General features: G+C 54.7%; 1 protein-coding gene across 1 annotated transcript in view; it reads right to left on the bottom strand.

The window, feature by feature from the left end:
* The window catches only part of PTK2B (protein tyrosine kinase 2 beta), a gene marked incomplete at both ends in the record, with an annotated part of 81,141 nt that overhangs the window by 30,682 nt on the left and 28,194 nt on the right, over positions 1-22,265 (bottom strand). Inside the window, 10 exons of the mRNA XM_084201649.1 lie at positions 1,697-1,786; positions 1,870-1,970; positions 4,994-5,040; positions 5,220-5,288; positions 10,551-10,651; positions 16,734-16,818; positions 18,105-18,202; positions 21,449-21,502; positions 21,724-21,770; positions 21,845-21,884. Coding sequence (XP_084057775.1) covers positions 1,697-1,786; positions 1,870-1,970; positions 4,994-5,040; positions 5,220-5,288; positions 10,551-10,651; positions 16,734-16,818; positions 18,105-18,202; positions 21,449-21,502; positions 21,724-21,770; positions 21,845-21,884 — 732 coding nt within the window. The remainder of the gene's footprint in view (positions 1-1,696; positions 1,787-1,869; positions 1,971-4,993; positions 5,041-5,219; positions 5,289-10,550; positions 10,652-16,733; positions 16,819-18,104; positions 18,203-21,448; positions 21,503-21,723; positions 21,771-21,844; positions 21,885-22,265) is intronic.

The raw sequence follows: 22,265 nt of genomic DNA, 5'->3' as shown, positions 1-22,265 counted from the left end.
CATCCCATGGGAAAGGGATCAATCCCAGGGTGTCATTCCATGATGATGAATTCTGGGATCCCACTCTGAATTCCAGGATCCCACCCCAAGATGACGAATCCCAGGATCCCCCTCTGAAACCCGGGATTGTCCTCTGAAAATCCCAGGATCCCCCTCTAGATCCCAAGATCCCTTTCTGAATCCCAGGATCCCCTCTGGATCCCAGGATCCCCCTCTGAACCCCAGGGCCCCCCTCTGGACCCCGGGATCCCACTCTGAACCTCGGGATTCACCTCTCAATCCCAGGATCCCCCTCTGGGTCCCAGGATCCCCCTCTGAACCCCAGGATCCCCCTCTGAATCCCAGGATCTCCCTCTCAATGCCAGGATCCCCCTCTCAACTGCGGGATCCCCCTCTGGATCCCTGGATCCCTTTCTGGATGCCAGGATCCCCCTCTGAACCCCGGGATCCCCCTCTGAATTCCAGGATCTCCCTCTGAACCCCGGGATCCCACTCTGGATCCCGGGATCCCCCTCTCAATCCCAGGATCTCCCTCTGGATCCCAGGATCCCCCTCTGAACCCCGGGATTGTCCTCTGAATCCGGGATCCCCCTCTGGATCCCTGGATCCCTTTCTGGATTCCAGGATCCCCCTCTGAAGCCCGGGATCCCCCTCTCGATCCCAGGATCCCCCTCTCAATCCCAGGATCCCCCTCTCAATCCCAGGATCCCCCTCTGGACCCCGGGATCCCCCTCTGAACCCCAGGATCCCCCTCTGGATCCCAGGATCCCGCTCTGGATCCCGGGATCCCCCTCTGGATCCCAGGAACTCCCTCTGCACCCTGGGATCCCCCTCTGGATCCTGAGATCCCCCTCTCACTCCTGGGATCCCCTCTCAATCCCGGGATCCCTTTCTGAATCCCAGAATCCCCCTCTGCACCCCGGGATCCCCCTCTGAACCCCGGGATCCCCCTCAAGATCCCGGTATCCCCCTCTCCATCCCAGGATCCCCGTCTGAACCCCAGGATCCCCCTCTGGATCCCGTGATCCCCCTCTGAACCCCGGGATCCCTCTCTGGGTCCCAGGATCCTTCTCTGAATCCCACGATCCCCCTCTGAATTCCAGGATCCCACCCCATGATTCTGACACCCAGGTTCCCCCTCTGCACCCCAGGTTCCCCCTCTCAATCCCAGGATCCCACCCCATGATGCTTTCTCCCGGGATCCCCCTCTGGACCCCAGGATCCCCCTCTGGATCCCAGGATCCCCCTCTGGATCCCGGGATACCCCTCTCGATCCCAGGATCCCTTTCTGGATCCCAGGATCCCCCTCTGAACCCCGGGATCCCCCTCTGAATTCCAGGATCTCCCTCTCAATCCTGGGATCCCCCTCTGAATCCCAGGATACCCCTCTGAACCCTGGGATCCCCCTCTGAACCCCGGGATCCCCCTCTGAATTCCAGGATCTCCCTCTCAATCCTGGGATCCTGCTCTGGATCCCAGGATCCCCCTCTGAACCCCGGGATCCCCCTCTGAACCCCGGGATCCCCCTCTCCATCCCAGGATTCCCCTCTGAATTTGGAATCCCCCTCTGCACCCCAGGATCCCCATCTGGATCCCAGGATCCCCCTCTGAATTCCAGGATCCCACCCCATGATTCTGACTCCCAGGATCCCCCTCCGGATCCCAGGATCCCCCTGCGGATCCCGGGATCCCGTACCGAACATCCAGACGTCGCTGGCGGTGGTGAAGCGCCGGAAGTTGATGGATTCGGGCGCCATCCACTTGATGGGCAGGCGGGAGACGGAGGCTGGAAGGAGGCGGGAATGAGGCCGATCCCGAGGGATCCCCCCCGGATCCAGAGGGGGATCCCCGATCCCGAGGGATCCCCACCTTTGTAGTACTCCTCGTCCTCGATGTAGCGCGAGAGGCCGAAGTCGCCCAGCTTGACGCACTCCGGGGAGGCCACCAGGATGTTCCTGACGGCGATGTCCCTGGGATAATGGGATAACGGGATTTGGGATCCATGGGATTTGGGATCCATGGGATAGTGGGATTGGGGATTTGGGATTGGGATCCATGGGATTGGGGATTTGGGATATGGGATATGGGATATGGGGAGGAGAGGGCACCAGGATGTTCCTGACGGCGATGTCCCTGGGATAATGGGATTTGGGATTTGGGATCCATGGGATTTGGAATTTGGGATCCATGGGATATGGGATATGGGATAATGGGATTGGGATTTGGGATCTGGGATCCATGGGATTTGGGATCCATGGGATATGGGATTTGGGATTTGGGATCCATGGGATATGGGATAAGGGGATTTGGGATCCATGGGATAATGGGATATGGGATCCATGGGATATGGGATATGGGATATGGGGAGGAGAGGGCACCAGGATGTTCCTGACGGCGATGTTCCTGAGATAATGGGATAACGGGATACTGGGATTTGGGATCCATGGGATTTGGGATCCATGGGATTTGGGATCCATGGGATATGGGAGAAGGGGATTTGGGATCCATGGGATAATGGGATATGGGATATGGGATATGGGGAGGAGAGGCCACCAGGATGTTCCTGACGGCGATGTCCCTGGGATAATGGGATAACGGGATTTGGGATCCATGGGATTTGGGATTTGGGATATAGGATATGGGATCCATGGGATATGGGATACAAGATATGGGATCCATGGGATTTGGGATATGGGATATGGGGAGGAGAGGGCACCAGGATGTTCCTGACGGCGATGTCCCTGGGATAATGGGATTTGGGATTTGGGATCCATGGGATTTGGGATCCATGGGATTTGGGATTTGGGATCCATGGGATAATGGGATATGGGATATGGGGAGGAGAGGGCACCAGGATGTTCCTGACGGCGATGTCCCTGGGATAATGGGATTTGGGATTTGGGATCCATGGGATTTGGGATCCATGGGATTTGGGATTTGGGATCCATGGGATAATGGGATATGGGATATGGGGAGGAGAGGGCACCAGGATGTTCCTGACGGCGATGTCCCTGGGATTGGGGATTTGGGATTTGGGATCCATGGGATTTGGGATCCATGGGATATGGGGAGGAGAGGGCACCAGGATGTTCCTGACGGCGATGTCCCTGGGATTTGGGATTTGGGATTTGGGATTTGGGATCCATGGGATTTGGGATCCATGGGATAATGGGATTTGGGATATGGGATATGGGGAGGAGAGGGCACCAGGATGTTCCTGACAGCGATGTCCCTGGGATTGGGGATTTGGGATTGGGATTTGGGACTGGGGATCCATGGGATAGTGGGATATGGGATTTGGGATTGGGATTTGGGACTGGGGATCCATGGGATAATGGGATTGGGGATTTGGGATCCCTGGGATAGGGGATATGGGATTTGGGATGTGGGATATGGGGAGGAGAGGGCACCAGGATGTTCCTGACGGCGATGTCCCTGGGATAATGGGATTTGGGATTTGGGATTTGGGATGTGGGATATGGGGAGGAGAGGGCACCAGGATATTCCTGACGGCGATGTCCCTGGGATTGGGGATTTGGGATTTGGGATCCATGGGATTTGGGATTTGGGATTTGGGATCCATGGGATATGGGATAATGGATTATGGGATTTGGGATATGGGATATGGGGAGGAGAGGCCACCAGGATGTTCCTGACGGCGATGTCCCTGGGATAATGGGATAACGGGATAGTGGGATTTGGGATCCATGGGATTTGGGATCCCTGGGATATGGGAGAAGGGGATTTGGGATCCATGGGATAATGGGATTTGGGATATGGGATATGGGGAGGAGAGGGCACCAGGATGTTCCTGACGGTGATGTCCCTGGGATTGGGGATTTGGGATTTGGGATCCATGGGATTTGGGGTATGGGATTTGGGATATGGGATATAAGGAGGAGAGGGCACCAGGATGTTCCTGACGGCGATGTCCCTGGGATTTGGGATCCATGGGATAATGGGATAATGGGATTTGGGTTATGGGATTTGGGATATGGGATATGGGGAGGAGAGGGCACCAGGATGTTCCTGATGGCAATGTCCCTGGGATTTGGGATTTGGGATTTGGCATCCATGGCATAGTGGGATATGGGATAATGGGTTATGGGATTTGGGATCCATGGGATATGGTATAATGGGATATGGGATCCATGGGATATGGGATAATGGGATATGAGATCCATGGGATATGGGATTTGGGATATGGGATATGGGGAGGAGAGGGCACCAGGATGTTCCTGACGGCGATGTCCCTGGGATTTGGGATTTGGGATTTGGGATTTGGGATAGTGGGATCCTGGAATTCCGCGGGCTCCGTCCCCATCCCAAATCCCGAATCCCGGATCCCGAATCCCAAATCCCGAATCTCGGATCCCGAATCCTGGATCCCAAATCCCGGATCCCAAGCCCCAAATCCCAAATCCCGAACCCCAAACCCCAAATCCCAAATCCCGGATCCCGAATCCCGGATCCCTCACCTGTGGATGCAGCTGAGAGCCTCCAGGTAGGCCAGGGCCTTGCTGACCTGCAGCGCGTACAGCACCCGAACCCAGTCCCGAATCCCAAATCCCAAATCCCAAATCCCAAACCCCAAATCCCAAATCCCAAATCCCGAATCCCGAATCCTGGATCCCTCACCTGTGGACGCAGCTGAGGGCCTCCAGGTAGGCCAGGGCCTTGCTGACCTGCAGCGCGAACAGCACCCGAACCCAGTCCCAAATCCCGAATCCCGAATCTCAGATCCCAAATCCCAAATCCCGAACCCCAAACCCCAAATCCCGAATCCCGGATCCCTCACCTGTGGACGCAGCTGAGGGCCTCCAGGTAGGCCAGGGCCTTGCTGACCTGCAGCGCGAACAGCACCCGAACCCAGTCCCGAATCCCAAATCCCAAATCCCGAATCCCAAATCCCAAATCCCGAATCCCGGATCCCGAACCCCAAACCCCAAATCCCAAATCCCGAATCCCGGATCCCGAATCCCGGATCCCTCACCTGTGGACGCAGCTGAGGGCCTCCAGGTAGGCCAGGGCCTTGCTGACCTGCAGCGCGAACAGCGCCCGAACGCAGTCCCGGATCCCATCCCGAATCCCGGATCCCGAACCCCAAACCCCAAATCCCAAATCCCGAACCCCAAATCCCAAATCCCGGATCCCCAATCCGGGATCCCTCACCTGTGGACGCAGCTGAGGGCCTCCAGGTAGGCCAGGGCCTTGCTGACCTGCAGCGCGAACAGCACCAGGGTGGGCACGGCCAGGCCCAGGCGGTTCTGCTCCAGGTACTGACCCAGCTGCAACGGAACGTTCCGGAAGGGATCAGCCCCGGAACGCCGGGATCCAGGGATCCTGACTTCATTCCCACCAGGATCCATGGATCCTGCCTTCATTCCCACATGGATCCGTGGATCCTGCCTTCATTCCCATATGGATCCGTGAATCCAGCTCTCTCCATCCATGAGGATCCAGAGGATCCATGAGGATCCCTGAGGATGCGTGAGGATCCGTGAGGATCCATGGATCCTGCCTTCATTCCCACATGGATCCGTGGATCCTGCCTTCATTCCCACCAGGATCCGTGGATCCTGCCTTCATTCCCACATGGATCCGTGGATCCTGCCTTCATTCCCACCAGGATCCGTGGATCCTGCCTTCATTCCCACCAGGATCCGTGGATCCTGCCCTCTCCATCCATGAGGATCCTCCATCATTCCCACCAGGATCCATGGATCCTGCCTTCATTCCCACAAGGATCCATGGATCCTGCCTTCATTCCCACATGGATCTGTGGATCCTGCCTTCATTCCCACCAGGATCCGTGGATTCCCACATGGATCCGTGGATCCTGACTCAATTCCCACCAGGATCCATGGATTCTGACTTCATTCCCACATGGATCCGTGGATCCTGCCTTCATTCCCACATGGATCCGTGGATCCTGCCTTCATTCCCACCAGGATCCGTGGATCCTGCCTTCATTCCCACCAGGATCCGTGGATTCCCACATGGATCCATGGATCCTGCCTCCATTCCCACATGGATCCCTGGATCCTGCCTTCATTCCCACCAGGATCCCTGGATCCTGCCTTCATTCCCACATGGATCCGTGGATCCTGCCTTCATTCCCACATGGATCCGTGGATTCCCACATGGATCCATGGATCCTGCCTTCATTCCCACCAGGATCCATGGATCCTGCCTTCATTCCCACATGGATCCGTGGATCCTGCCTTCATTCCCACCAGGATCCGTGGATCCTGCCTCCATTCCCACATGGATCCGTGGATCCTGCCTTCATTCCCACCAGGATCCGTGGATCCTGCCCTCTCCATCCATGAGGATCCATGGATCCTGCCTTCATTCCCACATGGATCCGTGGATCCTGCCTTCATTCCCACCAGGATCCGTGGATCCTGCCTTCATTCCCACCAGGATCCGTGGATCCTGCCTTCATTCCCACATGGATCCGTGGATCCTGCCTTCATTCCCACATGGATCCGTGGATCCTGCCTTCATTCCCACAAGGATCCGTGGATCCTGCCTTCATTCCCACATGGATCCGTGGATCCTGCCTTCATTCCCACATGGATCCGTGGATCCTGCCTTCATTCCCACATGGATCCGTGGATCCTGCCTTCATTCCCATGAGGATCCGTGGATCCTGCCTTCATTCCCACCAGGATCCGTGGATCCTGCCTTCATTCCCACCAGGATCCGTGGATCCTGCCCTCTCCATCCATGAGGATCCTCCATCATTCCCACCAGGATCCATGGATCCTGCCTTCATTCCCACATGGATCCGTGGATCCTGCCTTCATTCCCACATGGATCCCTGGATCCTGCCTTCATTCCCACATGGATCTGTGGATCCTGCCTTCATTCCCACCAGGATCCGTGGATTCCCACATGGATCCGTGGATCCTGACTCAATTCCCACCAGGATCCATGGATTATGACTTCATTCCCACATGGATCCGTGGATCCTGCCTTCATTCCCACCAGGATCCGTGGATCCTGCCTTCATTCCCACCAGGATCCGTGGATTCCCACATGGATCCATGGATCCTGCCTCCATTCCCACATGGATCCCTGGATCCTGCCTTCATTCCCACCAGGATCCCTGGATCCTGCCTTCATTCCCACATGGATCCGTGGATCCTGCCTTCATTCCCACATGGATCCGTGGATCCTGCCTTCATTCCCACATGGATCCGTGGATCCTGCCTTCATTCCCACATGGATCCGTGGATCCTGCCTTCATTCCCACAAGGATCCGTGGATCCTGCCTTCATTCCCACATGGATCCGTGGATCCTGCCTTCATTCCCACATGGATCCGTGGATCCTGCCTTCATTCCCACCAGGATCCATGGATCCTGCCCTCTCCATCCATGAGGATCCAGAGGATCCATGAGGATCCCTGAGGATGCGTGAGGATCCGTGAGGATCCATGGATCCTGCCTTCATTCCCACAAGGATCCATGGATCCGGCCCTCTCCATCCGTGAGGATCCGTGGATCCTGACTTCATTCCCACCAGGATCCGTGGATCCTGCCTTCATTCCCACATGGATCCGTGGATCCTGCCTTCATTCCCACATGGATCCGTGGATCCTGCCTTCATTCCCACATGGATCCGTGGATCCTGCCTTCATTCCCACATGGATCCGTGGATCCTGCCTTCATTCCCACATGGATCCGTGGATCCTGCCTTCATTCCCACATGGATCCGTGGATCCTGCCTCCATTCCCACATGGATCCGTGGATCCTGCCTCCATTCCCACATGGATCCGTGGATCCTGCCTTCATTCCCACCAGGATCCGTGGATCCTGACTTCATTCCCACATGGATCCGTGGATCCGGCCCCATCCTTCATTCCCACCAGGATCCATGGATTGTGCCCTCTCCATCCATGAGGATCCATGGATCCTGCCTTCATTCCCACATGGATCCGTGGATCCTGCCTTCATTTCCACCAGGATCCCTGGATCCTGCCTCCATTCCCACATGGATCCGTGGATCCTGCCTTCATTCCCACATGGATCCGTGGATCCTGCCTTCATTCCCACATGGATCCGTGGATCCTGCCTTCATTTCCACCAGGATCCCTGGATCCTGCCTCCATTCCCACATGGATCCGTGGATCCTGCCTTCATTCCCACATGGATCCGTGGATCCTGCCTTCATTCCCACCAGGATCCGTGGATCCTGCCTCCATTCCCACATGGATCCGTGGATCCTGCCTTCATTCCCACATGGATCCATGGATCCTGCCTTCATTCCCACATGGATCCGTGGATCCTGCCTTCATTCCCACATGGATCCGTGGATCCTGCCTCCATTCCCATGAGGATCCATGGATCCTGCCTTCATTCCCACATGGATCCATGGATCCTGCCTTCATTCCCACATGGATCCGTGGATCCTGCCTTCATTCCCACATGGATCCGTGGATCCTGCCTTCATTCCCACCAGGATCCGTGGATCCGGCCTTCATTCCCACATGGATCGGTGGATCCTGCCTCCATTCCCACAAGGATCCGTGGATCCTGCCTTCATTCCCACCAGGATCCGTGGATCCTGCCCTCTCCATCCATGAGGATCCAGAGGATCCATGAGGATCCCTGAGGATGCGTGAGGATCCGTGAGGATCCGTGGATCCTGCCTCCATTCCCACATGGATCCCTGGATCCTGCCTTCATTCCCACCAGGATCCGTGGATCCTGCCTTCATTCCCACCAGGATCCGTGGATCCTGCCTCCATTCCCACATGGATCCGTGGATCCTGCCCCATCCTTCATTCCCACCAGGATCCCTGGATCCTGCCTTCATTCCCACATGGATCCGTGGATCCTGCCCTCTCCATCCCAAGGATCCATGGATCCTGCCCTCTCCATCATTCCCATGAGGATCCATGGATCCTGCCCTCTCTATCCATGAAAATCCATGAGGATCTGTGAGGATCCATGGATCTTCTCATCTCCAAAATTCCCACATGGATCCATGGATCCTCCCATCTCCATCCATGAAGATCCATTAGGATCTGTGAGGATTCATGGATCCTTTCGTCTCCAAAATTCCCACATGGATCCATGGATCCTGCCCTCTCCATCCATGAGGATCCTCCATCATTCCCATGAGGATCCATGGATCCTGCCCTCTCCATCCATGAGGATCCATGGATCCTGCCCTCTCCATCCATGAGGATCCATGGATCCTGCCCTCTCCATCCCAAGGATCCATGGATCCTGCTCCCTCCATCATCCCTGAGAACGGGATCGGGATCAGGGTCGGGATCGGGGTCGGGGTCGGGATTGGGGTCGGGGTTGGGGTTGGGATCGGGATCGGGAATGGGGTCGGGATCGGGAATGGGATCCAGGTCGGGATTGGGATCGGGATCGAGATCGGGAATGGGGTCGGGCTTGGGATCGGGATCAGGATCGGGATCGGGATCAGGATTGGGATCGGGATCAGGATTGGGGATCGGGATTGGGCTCGGGATTGGGGTTGGGATCGGGATTGGGGTCGGGATCGGGATCAGGATCAGGATCTGGATCGGGAATGGGATCAGGATGGGGCTCGGGGTCAGGATCGGGATCGGGGTCGGGATTGGGATCGGGATCGGGAATGCGGTCGGGATCGGGGTCGGGGTTGGGATCAGGATCAGGATTGGGATCGGGGTTGAGTTCAGGATCGGGATCGGGGTCGGGATCGGGGTCGGGATTGGTATTGGGATTGGGATCAGGATTGGGGTCGGGCTTGGGATCGGGCTCGGGGTCGGGATCGGGAATGGGTTCGGGATCGGGAATGGGGCCGGGATTGGGATCAGGATCGGGATCAGGATCAGGAATGGGATTGGGGTCGGGATCTGGCTCGGGTTCGGGGTCGGATTGGGATCGGGTTTGGGGTCAGGATTGGGGTCAGGAATGGGATCGGGATCAGGGTCGGGTTCGGGGTCGAGATCGGGGTCGGGATCGGGGTCGGGATCAGGATCGGGATCTGGATCGGGATCGGGATCGGGGTTGGGGTCGGTATCAGGATTGGGGTCGGGATCGGGAATGGGGTCGGGATTAGGATCAGGATTGGGATTGGGATTGGGATCGGGATTGGGATCGGGATCGGGGTCGGGATTGGGATCAGGATCGGGAATGGGATCAGGGTCGGGATCAGGATCGAGATTGGGATCAGGGTCAGGATCAGGATCGTGAATGGGATTGGGATCGGGAATGGGATCGGGGTCGGGATTGGGATCGGGATCAGGATTGGGATTGGGATCAGGATTGTGATCAGGAATGGGATCGGGATCGGGGTCAGGATCAGGAATGGGATCGGGATCGGGATCGGGATTGGGATCAGGATCGGGATCGGGATCAGGATCGGGATTGGGGTAGGGGTCGGGGTCGGGATCGGGCTCGGGATCGGGTTTGGGATCGGGATCAGGATCGGGATCGGGGTGAGGATTGGGATCAGGATCGGGATCGGGATCGGGGTCGGGGTCGGGATCGGGATCGGGATTAGGATCAGGATCAGGATCGGGATCGGGATCCGGCTCTCACCTCTCCGTAGGGATAGAGCTCCATGACGATCCAGGTGGGCTCCTCCTCGGCGATGCCGATCAGCTTCACGATGTGGGGGTGGTCCAACTTCTTCATCAGCACTGCGGGCACCGCGCAATTCCCGCCTTGGGATCCAGGATCCCCCCATTCCCGGGATCCCCATCCCTGAGGAATTGTCTGGGAATTGGAGCTCCTGGGTTTTGGGGTTTTTTTAGGGATTCCAGCCAATTCCCCGCCTCCAATTATCCCTTCCTCTAATTTTTTAGGTTTTGGGGATCCTAATTCGGGGTTTCCTGGCATGGATCAACTCTTTCTTCTTCCATCCTGAATTCCAAAGGTTCCCAAAAAGTCACCCGGAGGTGCCAGGACAGGTTTGGGGTCGTCCCCCACCCCTGTGTGAGCCATCGGCGGGATCTTATCCCAAAAAACCCCACCAGGACCCTCAGCATCCCTAAAAAGTCCACCTGGACCCCCTGGATCCCAAAAAACCCCAAAAGGACTCCCAGGATCCCCCAAAAACCCCAAAAGGACCCTCAGGATCCCCAAAAAACTCCAAAAGGACCCTCAGGATCCCCCAAAAACCCCAAAAGGACCCTCAGGATCCCCAAAAACCCCAAAAGGACCCTCAGGATCCCCAAAAACCCCAAAAGGACCCTCGGGACCCCCCCCAAACCCCAAAAGGACCCTCGGGATCCCCCCAAAAAAACCCCAAAAGAACCCTCAGGATCCCCAAAATACCCCAAAAGGACCCTCAGGATCCCCCAAAAAACCCCCTCAGGACCCTCAGGATCCCCCAAAAAACCCCAAAAGGACCCTCAGGATCCCTCCACAAAAACCCCAAAAGGACCCTCAGGATCCACAAAGACCCCAAAAGGACCCTCGGGACCCCCCCAAACCCCAAAAGGACCATCAGGATCTCCAAAAAATCCCAAAAGAACCCCCAGGATCCCCAAAAATTCCTCCAAGATGTTCAGGATCCACAAAAGAACCATGGACAGACCTTCAGAATCCCAAAAAAAACCCAAAAGGACCCTCAGGATCCCCAAAATACCCCAAAAGGACCCTCAGGATCCCCCAAAAACCCCAAAAGGACCCTCAGGATCCACAAAGACCCCAAAAGGACCCTCAGGATCCCCCAAAACCCCAAAAGGACCCTCAGGATCCCAAAACCACCATGGACAGACCCTCAGCATCCCCCAAAAACCCCAAACGGACCCTCGGGATCCCCCAAAAACCCCAAAGGACCCTCAGGACCCTCCCCAAATCCCCAAAGGACCCTCGGGACCCCCCCCAAACCCCAAAAGGACCCTCAGGATCCCCCAAAAACCCCATCAGGACCCTCAGAATCCCCAAAAAACCTCAAAAGGACCCTCGGGATCCCCAAAAAAGCCCAAAAGGACCCTCAGGATCCCCCCAAACCCCAAAAGGACCCTCGGGATCCCCCCCAAACCCCAAAAGGACCCTCAGGATCCCCCCAAAAACCCCAACAGAACCCTCGGGATCCCCCCAAAACCCCAAAAGGACCCTCAGGATCCCCCCAAAAACCCCAAAAGGACCCTCAGGATCCCCCCAAAAACCCCAAAAGGACCATCAGGATCACCCAAAAAATCCACCAAGATGTTCAGGATCCCCAAAAGAACCCCAAAGGACCCTCAGGATCCCCAAAAAAACCCCAAAAGGACCCTCAGGACCCCCCAAAAAACCCCATCAAGACCCCCAGGATCCCAAAAAACCCCCAAAAGAACCCTCAGGATCCCCCAAAAACCCCAAAAGGACCCTCAGGATCCCCCCAAAAACCCCAAAAGGACCATCAGGATCACCCAAAAAATCCACCAAGATGTTCAGGATCCCCAAAAGAACCCCAAAGGACCCTCAGGATCCCCAAAAAAACCCCAAAAGGACCCTCAGGATCCCCCAAAAACCCCAAAAGGACCCTCAGGATCCCCCCAAAAACCCCAAAAGGACCCTCAGGACCCCCCAAAAAACCCCAAAAGGACCCTCAGGATCCCCCCAAAAACCCCAAAAGGACCCTCAGGATCCCCCCAAACCCCAAAAGGACCCTCGGGATCCCCCCAAACCCCCAAAGGACCCTCAGGGATCCCCAAAAAACCCCAAAAGGACCCTCAGGGGCCCCAAAAAACCCCAAAGGACCCTCAGGATCCCCCAAAAAACCCCAAAAGGATCCTCAGGATCCCCCAAAACCCCAAAAGGACCCCCAGGATCCCCAAAAATTCCACCAAGATGTTCAGGATCCCCAAAAGAACCATGGACAGACCTTCAGAATCCCAAAAGAACCCCAAAAGGACCCTCAGGATCCCCCAAAACCCCAAAAGGACCCTCGGGATCCCCAAAAGAACCACGGCAGGACCTTCAGAACCCCAAAAAACCCCAAAAGGACCCCCAGGATCCCCCAAACCCCAAAAGGACCCCCAGGATCCCCCAAAAAACCCCAAAAGGACCCTCAGGATCCCCCAAAAACCCCAAAAGGTCCCTCAGGATCCCCCCCCAAACCCCAAAAGGACCCTCAGGATCCCCCCCAAAAAAACCCCAAAAGGACCCCCAGGATCCCCCCAAAAAACCCCAAAAGGACCCTCAGGATCCCCCAAAAACCCCAAAAGGCCCCTCAGGATCCCCCCCAAACCCCAAAAGGAACCCCAGGATCCCCAAAAGAACCACGGCAGGACCTTCAGAACCCCAAAAAACCCCAAAAGGACCCCCAGGATCCCAAAGAAATGATGGCAGGACCCTCAGGATCCCCAAAAAAACCCCAAAAGGACCCTCAGGATCCCCAAAAAACCCCAAAAGGACCCTCAGGATCCCCCCCAAACCCCAAAAGGACCCTCGGGATCCCCCCAAAAACCCCAAAAGGACCCTCAGGATCCCCCCAAAAACCCCAAAAGGACCCTCAGGATCCCCAAAAAATTCCACCAGGACCCCCAGGATTCCCAAAAAACCCCAAAAGGACCCTCAGGATCCCAAAAAACCCCCAAAGGACCCTCAGGATCCCCAAAAAACCCCAAAAGGACCCTCAGGATCCCCCCCAAACCCCAAAAGGACCCTCAGGATCCCCAAAAAAACCCAAAAGGACCCTCAGGATCCCCAAAAAACTCCAAAAGGACCCTCAGGATCCCCCCCAAAAAACCCCAAAAGGACCCTCAGGATCCCCAAAAACCCCAAAAGGACCCTCAGGATCCCCCCCAAACCCCAAAAGGACCCTCAGGATCCCCCCAAAAACCCCAAAAGGACCCTTGGGACCCCCCCAAAAACCCCATCAGGACCCTCAGGATCCCCCCAAACCCCAAAAGGACCCTCAGGATCCCCCCCAAACCCCAAAAGGACCCTCAGGATCCCCCCCAAAAAACCCCAAAAGGACCCTCAGGATCCCCAAAAACCCCAAAAGGACCCTCAGGATCCCCCCAAACCCCAAAAGGACCCTCAGGATCCCCCAAAACCCCAAAAGGACCCTCAGGATCCCCAAAAAACCTCAAAAGGACCCTCGGGATCCCCCCAAAACCACAAAAGGACCCCCAGGATCCCCAAAAAAACCCCAAAATGTCCCTCAGGATCCCCCCAAAAAACCCAAAAGGACCCTCAGGATCCCCAAAAAACCCCAAAAGGACCCTCGGGATCCCCAAAAACCCCAAAAGGACCCTCAGGATCCCCAAAAAAACCCCAAAAGGACCATCAGGACCCCCAAAACCCCAAAAAGACCCTCAGGATCCCCAAAAGAACCACGGCAGGACCTCAGGATCCCCAAAAAACCCCAAAAGGACCCTCAGGATCCCCAAAAAACCCCAAAAGGACCCTCAGGATCCCCAAAAAAACCCCAAAAGGACCCTCAGGATCCCCCAAAAACCCCAAAAGGACCCTCGGGACCACCCCAAACCCCTCAGGACCCTCAGGATCCCCCAAAAACCCCAAAAGGACCCTCGGGATCCCCCCAAAAACCCCAAAAGGACCCTCAGGATCCCCCCGAAAACCCCAAAAGGACCCTCAGGATCCCCCAAAAAAACCCCAAAAGGACCCTCAGGATCCCCCAAAAAAACCCCAAAAGGACCCTCGGGATCCCCAAAAAACCCCAAAAGGACCCTCAGGATCCCCCCAAAACCCCAAAAGGACCCTCAGGATCCCCCCCAAACCCCAAAAGGACCCTTGGGACCCCCCCAAAAACCCCATCAGGACCCTCAGGATACACAAAAAACCCCCAAAGGACCATCGGGACCCCCCCAAACCCCAAAAGGACCCCCAGGATCCCCCAAAAAAACCCCAAAAGGACCCTCAGCATCCCCAAAAAACCCCAAAAGGACCTTCAGGATCCCCAAAAATTCCACCAAGATGTTCAGGATCCCAAAAAGAACCACGGCATGATCCTCAGGATCCCAAAAAAACCCCAAAAGGACCCTCAGGACCCCCCAAAAACCCCAAAAGGACTCTCGGGATCCCCCCAAAAAACCCCAAAGGACCCTCAGGATCCCCAAAAAAACCCCAAAAGGACCCTCAGAATCCCAAAAAAACCCCAAAAGGACCATCAGGATCCCCCCAAAACCCCAAAAGGACCCCCAGGATCCCCAAAAATTCCTCCAAGATGTTCAGGATCCCCAAAAGAACCATGGACAGACCTTCAGAATCCCAAAATAACCCCAAAAGGACCCTCAGGATCCCCAAAAAACCCCAAAAGGACCCTCAGGATCCCCCAAAAACCCCAAAAGGACCCTCAGGATCCCAAAAGAACCACGGCAGGACCTTCAGAACCCCAAAAAACCCCAAAAGGACCCTCGGGATCCCCAAAATACCCCAAAAGGCCCCTCAGGATCCCCCAAAACCCCAAAAGGACCCTCGGGATCCCCAAAAAAACCCCAAAAGTACCCTCAGCATCCCCAAAAAAACCCCAAAAGGACCCTCAGGATCCCCCCAAAAACCCCATCATGACCATCAGGATCCCCAAACCACCATGGCAGGACCCCCAGGATCCCAAAAAAACCCCAAAAGGACCCTCAGGATCCCCCCAAAAACCCCATCATGACCATCAGGATCCCCAAACCACCATGGCAGGACCCCCAGGATCCCAAAAAAACCCCAAAAGGACCCCCAGGATCCCAAAAAAACCCCAAAAGGACCCTCAGAATCCCCCCCAAACCCCAAAAGGACCCTCGGGACCCCCCCAAAAACCCCAAAAGGACCCCAAGGATCCCCCCAAAAACCCCAAAAGTACCCTCAGGATCCCCCCAAAACCCCAAAAGGACCCTCGGGATCCCCAAAAATTCCTCCAAGATGTTCAGGATCCCCAAAAGAACCATGGACAGACCTTCAGAATCCCAAAATAACCCCAAAAGGACCCTCAGGATCCCCAAAAAACCCCAAAAGGACCCTCAGGACCCCCCCAAAAACCCCAAAAGGACCCTCAGGACCCCCCCAAAAACCCCAAAAGGACCCTCAGGATCCCCAAAAAACCCCAAAAGGACCCTCGGGATCCCCCCAAAACCCCAAAAGGACCCTCGGGATCCCCCCAAAACCCCAAAAGGACCCTCGGGATCCCCCAAAAACCCCAAAAGGACCCTCGGGATCCCAAAGAAATGATGGCAGGAAATTCAGAACCCCAAAAAACCCCAAAAGGACCCTCGGGACCCTCCTAAAACCCCAAAAGGACCCTCAGGACCCCAAAAAAACCCCAAAAGGACCCTCGGGATCCCCAAAAAACCCCAAAAGGACCCTCAGGATCCCCCCAAAAAACCCCAAAAGGACCCTCGGGATCCCCAAAAAAGCCCAAAAGGACCCTCAGGATCCCAAAAAAAACCCAAAAGGACCCTCAGGATCCCCAAAAAACTCCAAAAGGACCCTCAGGATCCCCAAAAAACCCCAAAAGGACCCTCAGGATCCCCCCAAAACCCCGAAAGGACCATCAGGATCCCCCAAAACCCCAAAAGGACCCTCGGGATCCCCCAAAAAAACCCCAAAAGGACCCTCAGGATCCCCAAAAGAACCACGGCAGGACCTTCAGAACCCCAAAAAACCCCAAAAGGACCCTCGGGATCCCAAAGAAATGATGGCAGGAAATTCAGAATCCCAAGAAAATTCCACCAGGACCCTTGGGACCCCCCCAAAACCCCATCAGGACCCTCAGGATCCCCCCCAAACCCCAAGAGGACCCCCAGGATCCCCCCCAAACCCCTCCCCGGTGGGTACCGGCCTCGCTGAGGAACTTGTGTCGGTTCTCGGGGCTGCAATCGGCCTTGCAGGTCTTGACGGCGACCTCGAGGCGCTCACCGCCCTGTGGGACCCACCGGGAAAACGGGAATGGGACGGCGGGAATTGCGGAATTCCGGGAATTTCAGGGAAAGGAAAGGAAAGGAAAGGAAATTGAAAGGAAAATTCAAGGAAATTTCAAGGAAAGGAAAGGAAAATTCGAGGAAATTGAAAGGAAAATGAAAGGAAAGGAAAGGAAAATTCAAGGAAATTTCAAGGAAAGGAAAGGAAAATTCGAGGAAATTGAAAGGAAAATGAAAGGAAAGGAAAGGAAAATTCAAGGAAATTTCAAGGAAATTGAAAGGAAAATTCGAGGAAATTGAAAGGAAATTGAAAGGAAAATTCAAGGAAATTTCAAGGAAAGGAAAGGAAATTTCAAGGAAATTGAAAGGAAAATGAAAGGAAAATGAAAGGAAAATTCGAGGAAATTGAAAGGAAAATGAAAGGAAAGGAAAGGAAAATTCAAGGAAATTGAAAGGAAAATTCGAGGAAATTTCAAGGAAATTGAAAGGAAAATTCAAGGAAATTGAAAGGAAAATTTGAGAAAATTGAAAGGAAATTGAAAGGAAATTGAAAGGAAATTGAAAGGAAATTTCAAGGAAAATTCAAGGAAAGGAAAGGAAATTTCAAGGAAATTTAAAGGAAATTGAAAGGAAAATTTGAGGAAATTTTAAGGAAATTTCAAGGAAATTTTGAGGATATTTCAAGGAAAGGAAATTTCAAGGAAAGGAAATTGAAAGGAAAGGAAATTGAAAGGAAATTGAAAGGAAATTCCAAGGAAATTCCAAGGAAATTTCAAGGAAATTTCAAGGAAAGGAAATTTCAAGGAAAGGAAATTTCAAGGAAAGGAAAGGAAAGGAAAGGAAATTTCAAGGAAAGGAAAGGAAAGGAAAGGAAAGGAAAGGAAAGGAAAGGAAAGGAAAGGAAAGGAAAGGAAAGGAAAGGAAAGGAAAGGAAAGGAAAGGAAAGGAAAGGAAAGGAAAGGAAAGGAAAGGAAAGGAAAGGAAAGGAAAGGAAAGGAAAGGAAAGGAAAGGAAAGGAAAGGAAAGGAAAGGAAAGGAAAGGAAAGGAAAGGAAAGGAAAGGAAAGGAAAGGAAAGGAAAATTCGAGGAAATTGAAAGGAAATTGAAAGGAAATTTCAAGGAAAGGAAAGGAAGGGGAGGGAAGGGGAGGGAAGGGAAGGGAAGGGGAGGGAAGGGAAGGGAAGGGAAGGGAAGGGAAGGGAAGGGAAGGGAAGGGAAGGGAAGGGAAGGGAAGGGAAGGGAAGGGAAGGGAAGGGAAGGGAAGGGAAGGGAAGGGGGGAGGGCTCACGGGCGTGGTGTAGATCCCCTCGTAGACCTCTCCGAAGAATCCCTCGCCCAGGATCCGCCCCAGCGCCACGGCGTCCCGGGAGATCCCGAAGTGCTGGACTGGGGGGGATGGAGAGGGGGAGGGGAGGCTGGGATTGCATCCGTGGGGAGATCCGGGCGGAATGATCGCCCGGGAGGGGGCGGGGCTAGGGAGGGTCTCCGTGCATGAGGATCCGTGAGGATCCGTGAGGATCTATGAGGATCCGGCTCTCTCCAAAATTCCCACATGGATCCATGGATCCTCCCATCTTATTCCATGGATCCTGCCCTCTCCATCATTCCCACATGGATCCATGGATCCTCCCATCTCCATCCATGAGGATCCGTGAGGATCTGTGAAGATCCATGGATCCTGCCTGCCCTCTCCATCCCAAGGATCCATGGATCCTCTCATCTCCAAAATTCCCACACAGATCCATGGATCCTGCCATCTCCATCCATGAAGATCCATGAGGATCTGTGAAGATCCATGAGGATCCATGGATCCTGCCTAATCCATCCATGAGGATCCTCCATCATTCACGCAAGGATCCATGGATCCTGCCCTCTCCAAAATTCCCACATGGATCCATGGATCCTCCCATCTTGGATCCATGGATCCTGCCCTCTCCATCCATGAAGATCCATGAGGATCCCTGAAGATCCATGGACCCTGCCCTCTCCATCCATGAGGATCCTCCATCATTCCCACATGGATCCATGGATCCTGCCCTCTCCATCATTCCCATGATGATCCATGAATCCTGCCCTCTCCATCCATGAGGATCCGTGGATCCTGCCCTCTCCATCCATGAGGATCCATGGATCCTGCCCTCTCCATCCAAAGTCCCACATGGATCCATGGATCTTCCCATCTCATCCATGAAGATCCATGAGGATCCATAACAATCCATGAGGATTTATGGATCCTGCCCTCTCCATCCATGAGGATCCATAGGATCCATGAGGATCCCTGAGGATTCATGAGGATCTGTGAGGATCCATAGATCCTCTCATCTCCAAAATTCCCACATGGATCCATGAAGATCCTCCCATCTCCATCCATGAGGATTCATGAGAATCTGTGAGGATCCATGGATCCTGCCCTCTCCATCCATGAGGATCCATGGATCCTGCCCTCTCCATCCATGAGGATCTATGGATCCTGCCCTTTCCATCCATGAGGATCCATGGATCCTGCCCTCTCCATCATTCCCACATGGATCCATGGATCCTCCCATCTTGGATCTATGGATCCTGCCCTCTCCATCCCTGAAGATCCATGGATCCTCCCATCTCCATCATTCCCACATGGATCCATGGATCCTCCCATCTCCATCCATGAAGATCCATGAGGATCTGTGAGGATCCATGAGGATCCATGGATCCTGCCCTCTCCAAAATTCCCACATGGATCCATGGATCCTGCCCTCTCCATCCCTGAAAATCCATGAGGATCCCTGAAGATCCATGGATCCTGCCCTCTCCAAAATTCCCACATGGATCCCTGGATCCTCCCATCTTGGATCCATGGATCCTGCCCTCTCCATCTATGAGGATCCTCCATCATTCCCTCACGGATCCATGGATTCTGCCCCTCCATCCCTGAAGATCCATGGATCCTCTCATCTCCAAAATTCCCACATGGATCCATGGATCCTGCTCTCTCCAAAATTCCCACATGGATCCATGGATCCTCCCATCTTGGATCCATGGATCCTGCCCTCACCATCCATGAAGATCCATGAGGATCCATGGACCCTGCCCTTTCCATCCATGAGGATCCATGGATCCGGCCCTCTCCAAAATTCCCACATGGATCCATGGATCCTGCCCTCTCCATCCATGAGGATCCATGGATCCTGCCCTCTCCATCCACGAAGATCCATTAGGATCCCTGAAGATCCATGGATCCTGCCCTCTCCATCATTCCCACGTAGATCCATGGATCCTCCCATCTTGGATCCATGGATCTGGCCCTCTCCATCCCGAGGATCCATGAGGATCCTGCCCTCTCCATCCATGAGGATCCTCCATCATTCCCACATGGATCCATGGATCCTGCCCTCTCCATCATTCCCACATGGATCCATGGATCCTCTCATCTCCATCCATGAAGATCCATGAGGATCTGTGAGGATCCATGAGGATCCATGGATCCTGCCTAATCCATCCATGAGGATCCTCCATCATTCCCACAAGGATCCATGGATCCTGCCCTCTCCAAAGTCCCACCTGGATCCATGGATCTTCCCATCTCCATCCATGAAGATCCATGAGGATCCATAACAATCCATGAGGATTTATGGATCCTGCCCTCTCCATCCCGAGCATCCATGGATCCTTCCCTCTCCATCATTCCCACGAGGATCCATGGATCCTGCCCTCTCCAAAGTCCCACATGGATCCATGGATCCTGCCCTCTCCATCATTCCCACGAGGATCCATAGATCCCGCCCTCTCCAAAGTCCCACATGGATCCATGGATCTTCCCATCTCATCCATGAAGATCCATGAGGATCCATAACAATCCATGAGGATTTATGGATCCTGCCCTCTCCATCCATGAGGATCCATAGGATCCATGAGGATCCCTGAGGATGCGTGAGGATCTGTGAGGATCCATGGATCCTCTCATCTCCAAAATTCCCACATGGATCCATGGATCCTGCTCTCTCCATCATTCCCACATGGATCCACGGACCCTGCCCTCTCCATCCATGAGGATCCTCCATCATTCCCTCACGGATCCATGGATTCTGCCCCTCCATCCCTGAGGATCCATGGATCCTCTCATCTCCAAAATTCCCACATGGATCCATGGATCCTCCCATCTCCATCCATGAAGAACCATGAGGATCCGTGAGAATCCATGAGGATCCATGGATCCTGTCCTCTCCAAAATTCCCACATGGATCCCTGGATCCTTCCATCTTGGATCCATGGATCCTGCCCTCTCCATCCGTGAGGATCCATGGATTCTGCCCTCTCCATCCATGAGGATCCATGGATCCTGCCCTCTCCATCCATGAGGATCCATGGATCCTGCCCTCTCCATCCATGAGGATCCTCCATCATTCCCACATGGATCCATGGATCCTCCCCTCTCCATCATTCCCACATGGATCCATGGATCCTGCCCTCTCCATCATTCCCACATGGATCCGTGGATCCTCCCCTCCCCATCATTCCCTCACGGATCCACGGATCCTGCCCCACGCCTCATCCCAGCTCCTCCAGGACCCCTGAGGCCGGGACAGGAATTTGGGATGGGCAGGAGGCACCGGGAATTCCCCTGAGCGGGACAATCCCACGGGAATCACCTACTTCCAGATCTCGGCCTGGAGGACTCATCCAGGATCTCCGCGTAAATTTCGGAATCTGGGGGGGAAAAAACGGGATGAGGGAATTCCCTCGGGAAGCTCGGTGGGTGTGGGAGGTTTTTCCACACCTCCAGAGGGTCTGGAGCTGCTCCAGGATTCTTGGATGCATCCCAACCCTCTGGAAAAGAGCCTGGATGGGTCTCCAGCATTCCCAAATCCCGCATTTTTTTGGAATGTGTCCCAAATCGGGATTGGGGGGGGGAAGAGGGATGAACTCACCGCCGCTGACGCTGTGGGAAAGCGTGGAACGCCTCTCCCCGAGATTCCTGAGGGTGGGAAGAGGGTCAGGGAGCGGGATGGGGGATGGGGAATCCCGGGAAAAAGGGGCGGGATCACTCACGGGGCCGGGATCTGCGGGAGGCTGATCCTCTTCTCGCGATCTGCAGGGAGGGCGGGGAAAAGTCCCGTCCCAATCCCAATCCCAATCCCAATCCCAATCCCAATCCCAATCCCCATCCCATCCCATCCCATCCCAATCCCAATCCCAATCCCAATCCCAATCCCAATCCCAATCACGTTCCAATCCCATCCCATCCCAATCCCAATCCCAATCCCAATCCCAATCCTGTTCCCAATCCCAATCCCATTCCCAATCCCGTTCCCATCCCATCTCAGTCTCATTCCCATCCCCATCCCATTCCCATCCCAATCCCAATCCCATTCCCATTCCAATCTCCATTCTCATCCTCATCCCATCCCATATCCCATCCCATTATCCCATTATCCCATCCCATGGATGCCATCCCATTATCCCATCCCAT

Source organism: Fringilla coelebs (assembly GCF_963513975.1).
Source record: "Fringilla coelebs genome assembly, chromosome: 3".
NCBI classification, from domain to species: domain Eukaryota; kingdom Metazoa; phylum Chordata; class Aves; order Passeriformes; family Fringillidae; genus Fringilla; species Fringilla coelebs.
Note: the sequence above shows the minus strand (reverse complement) of the source record. Positions and strands in the feature narration are given on the sequence as shown.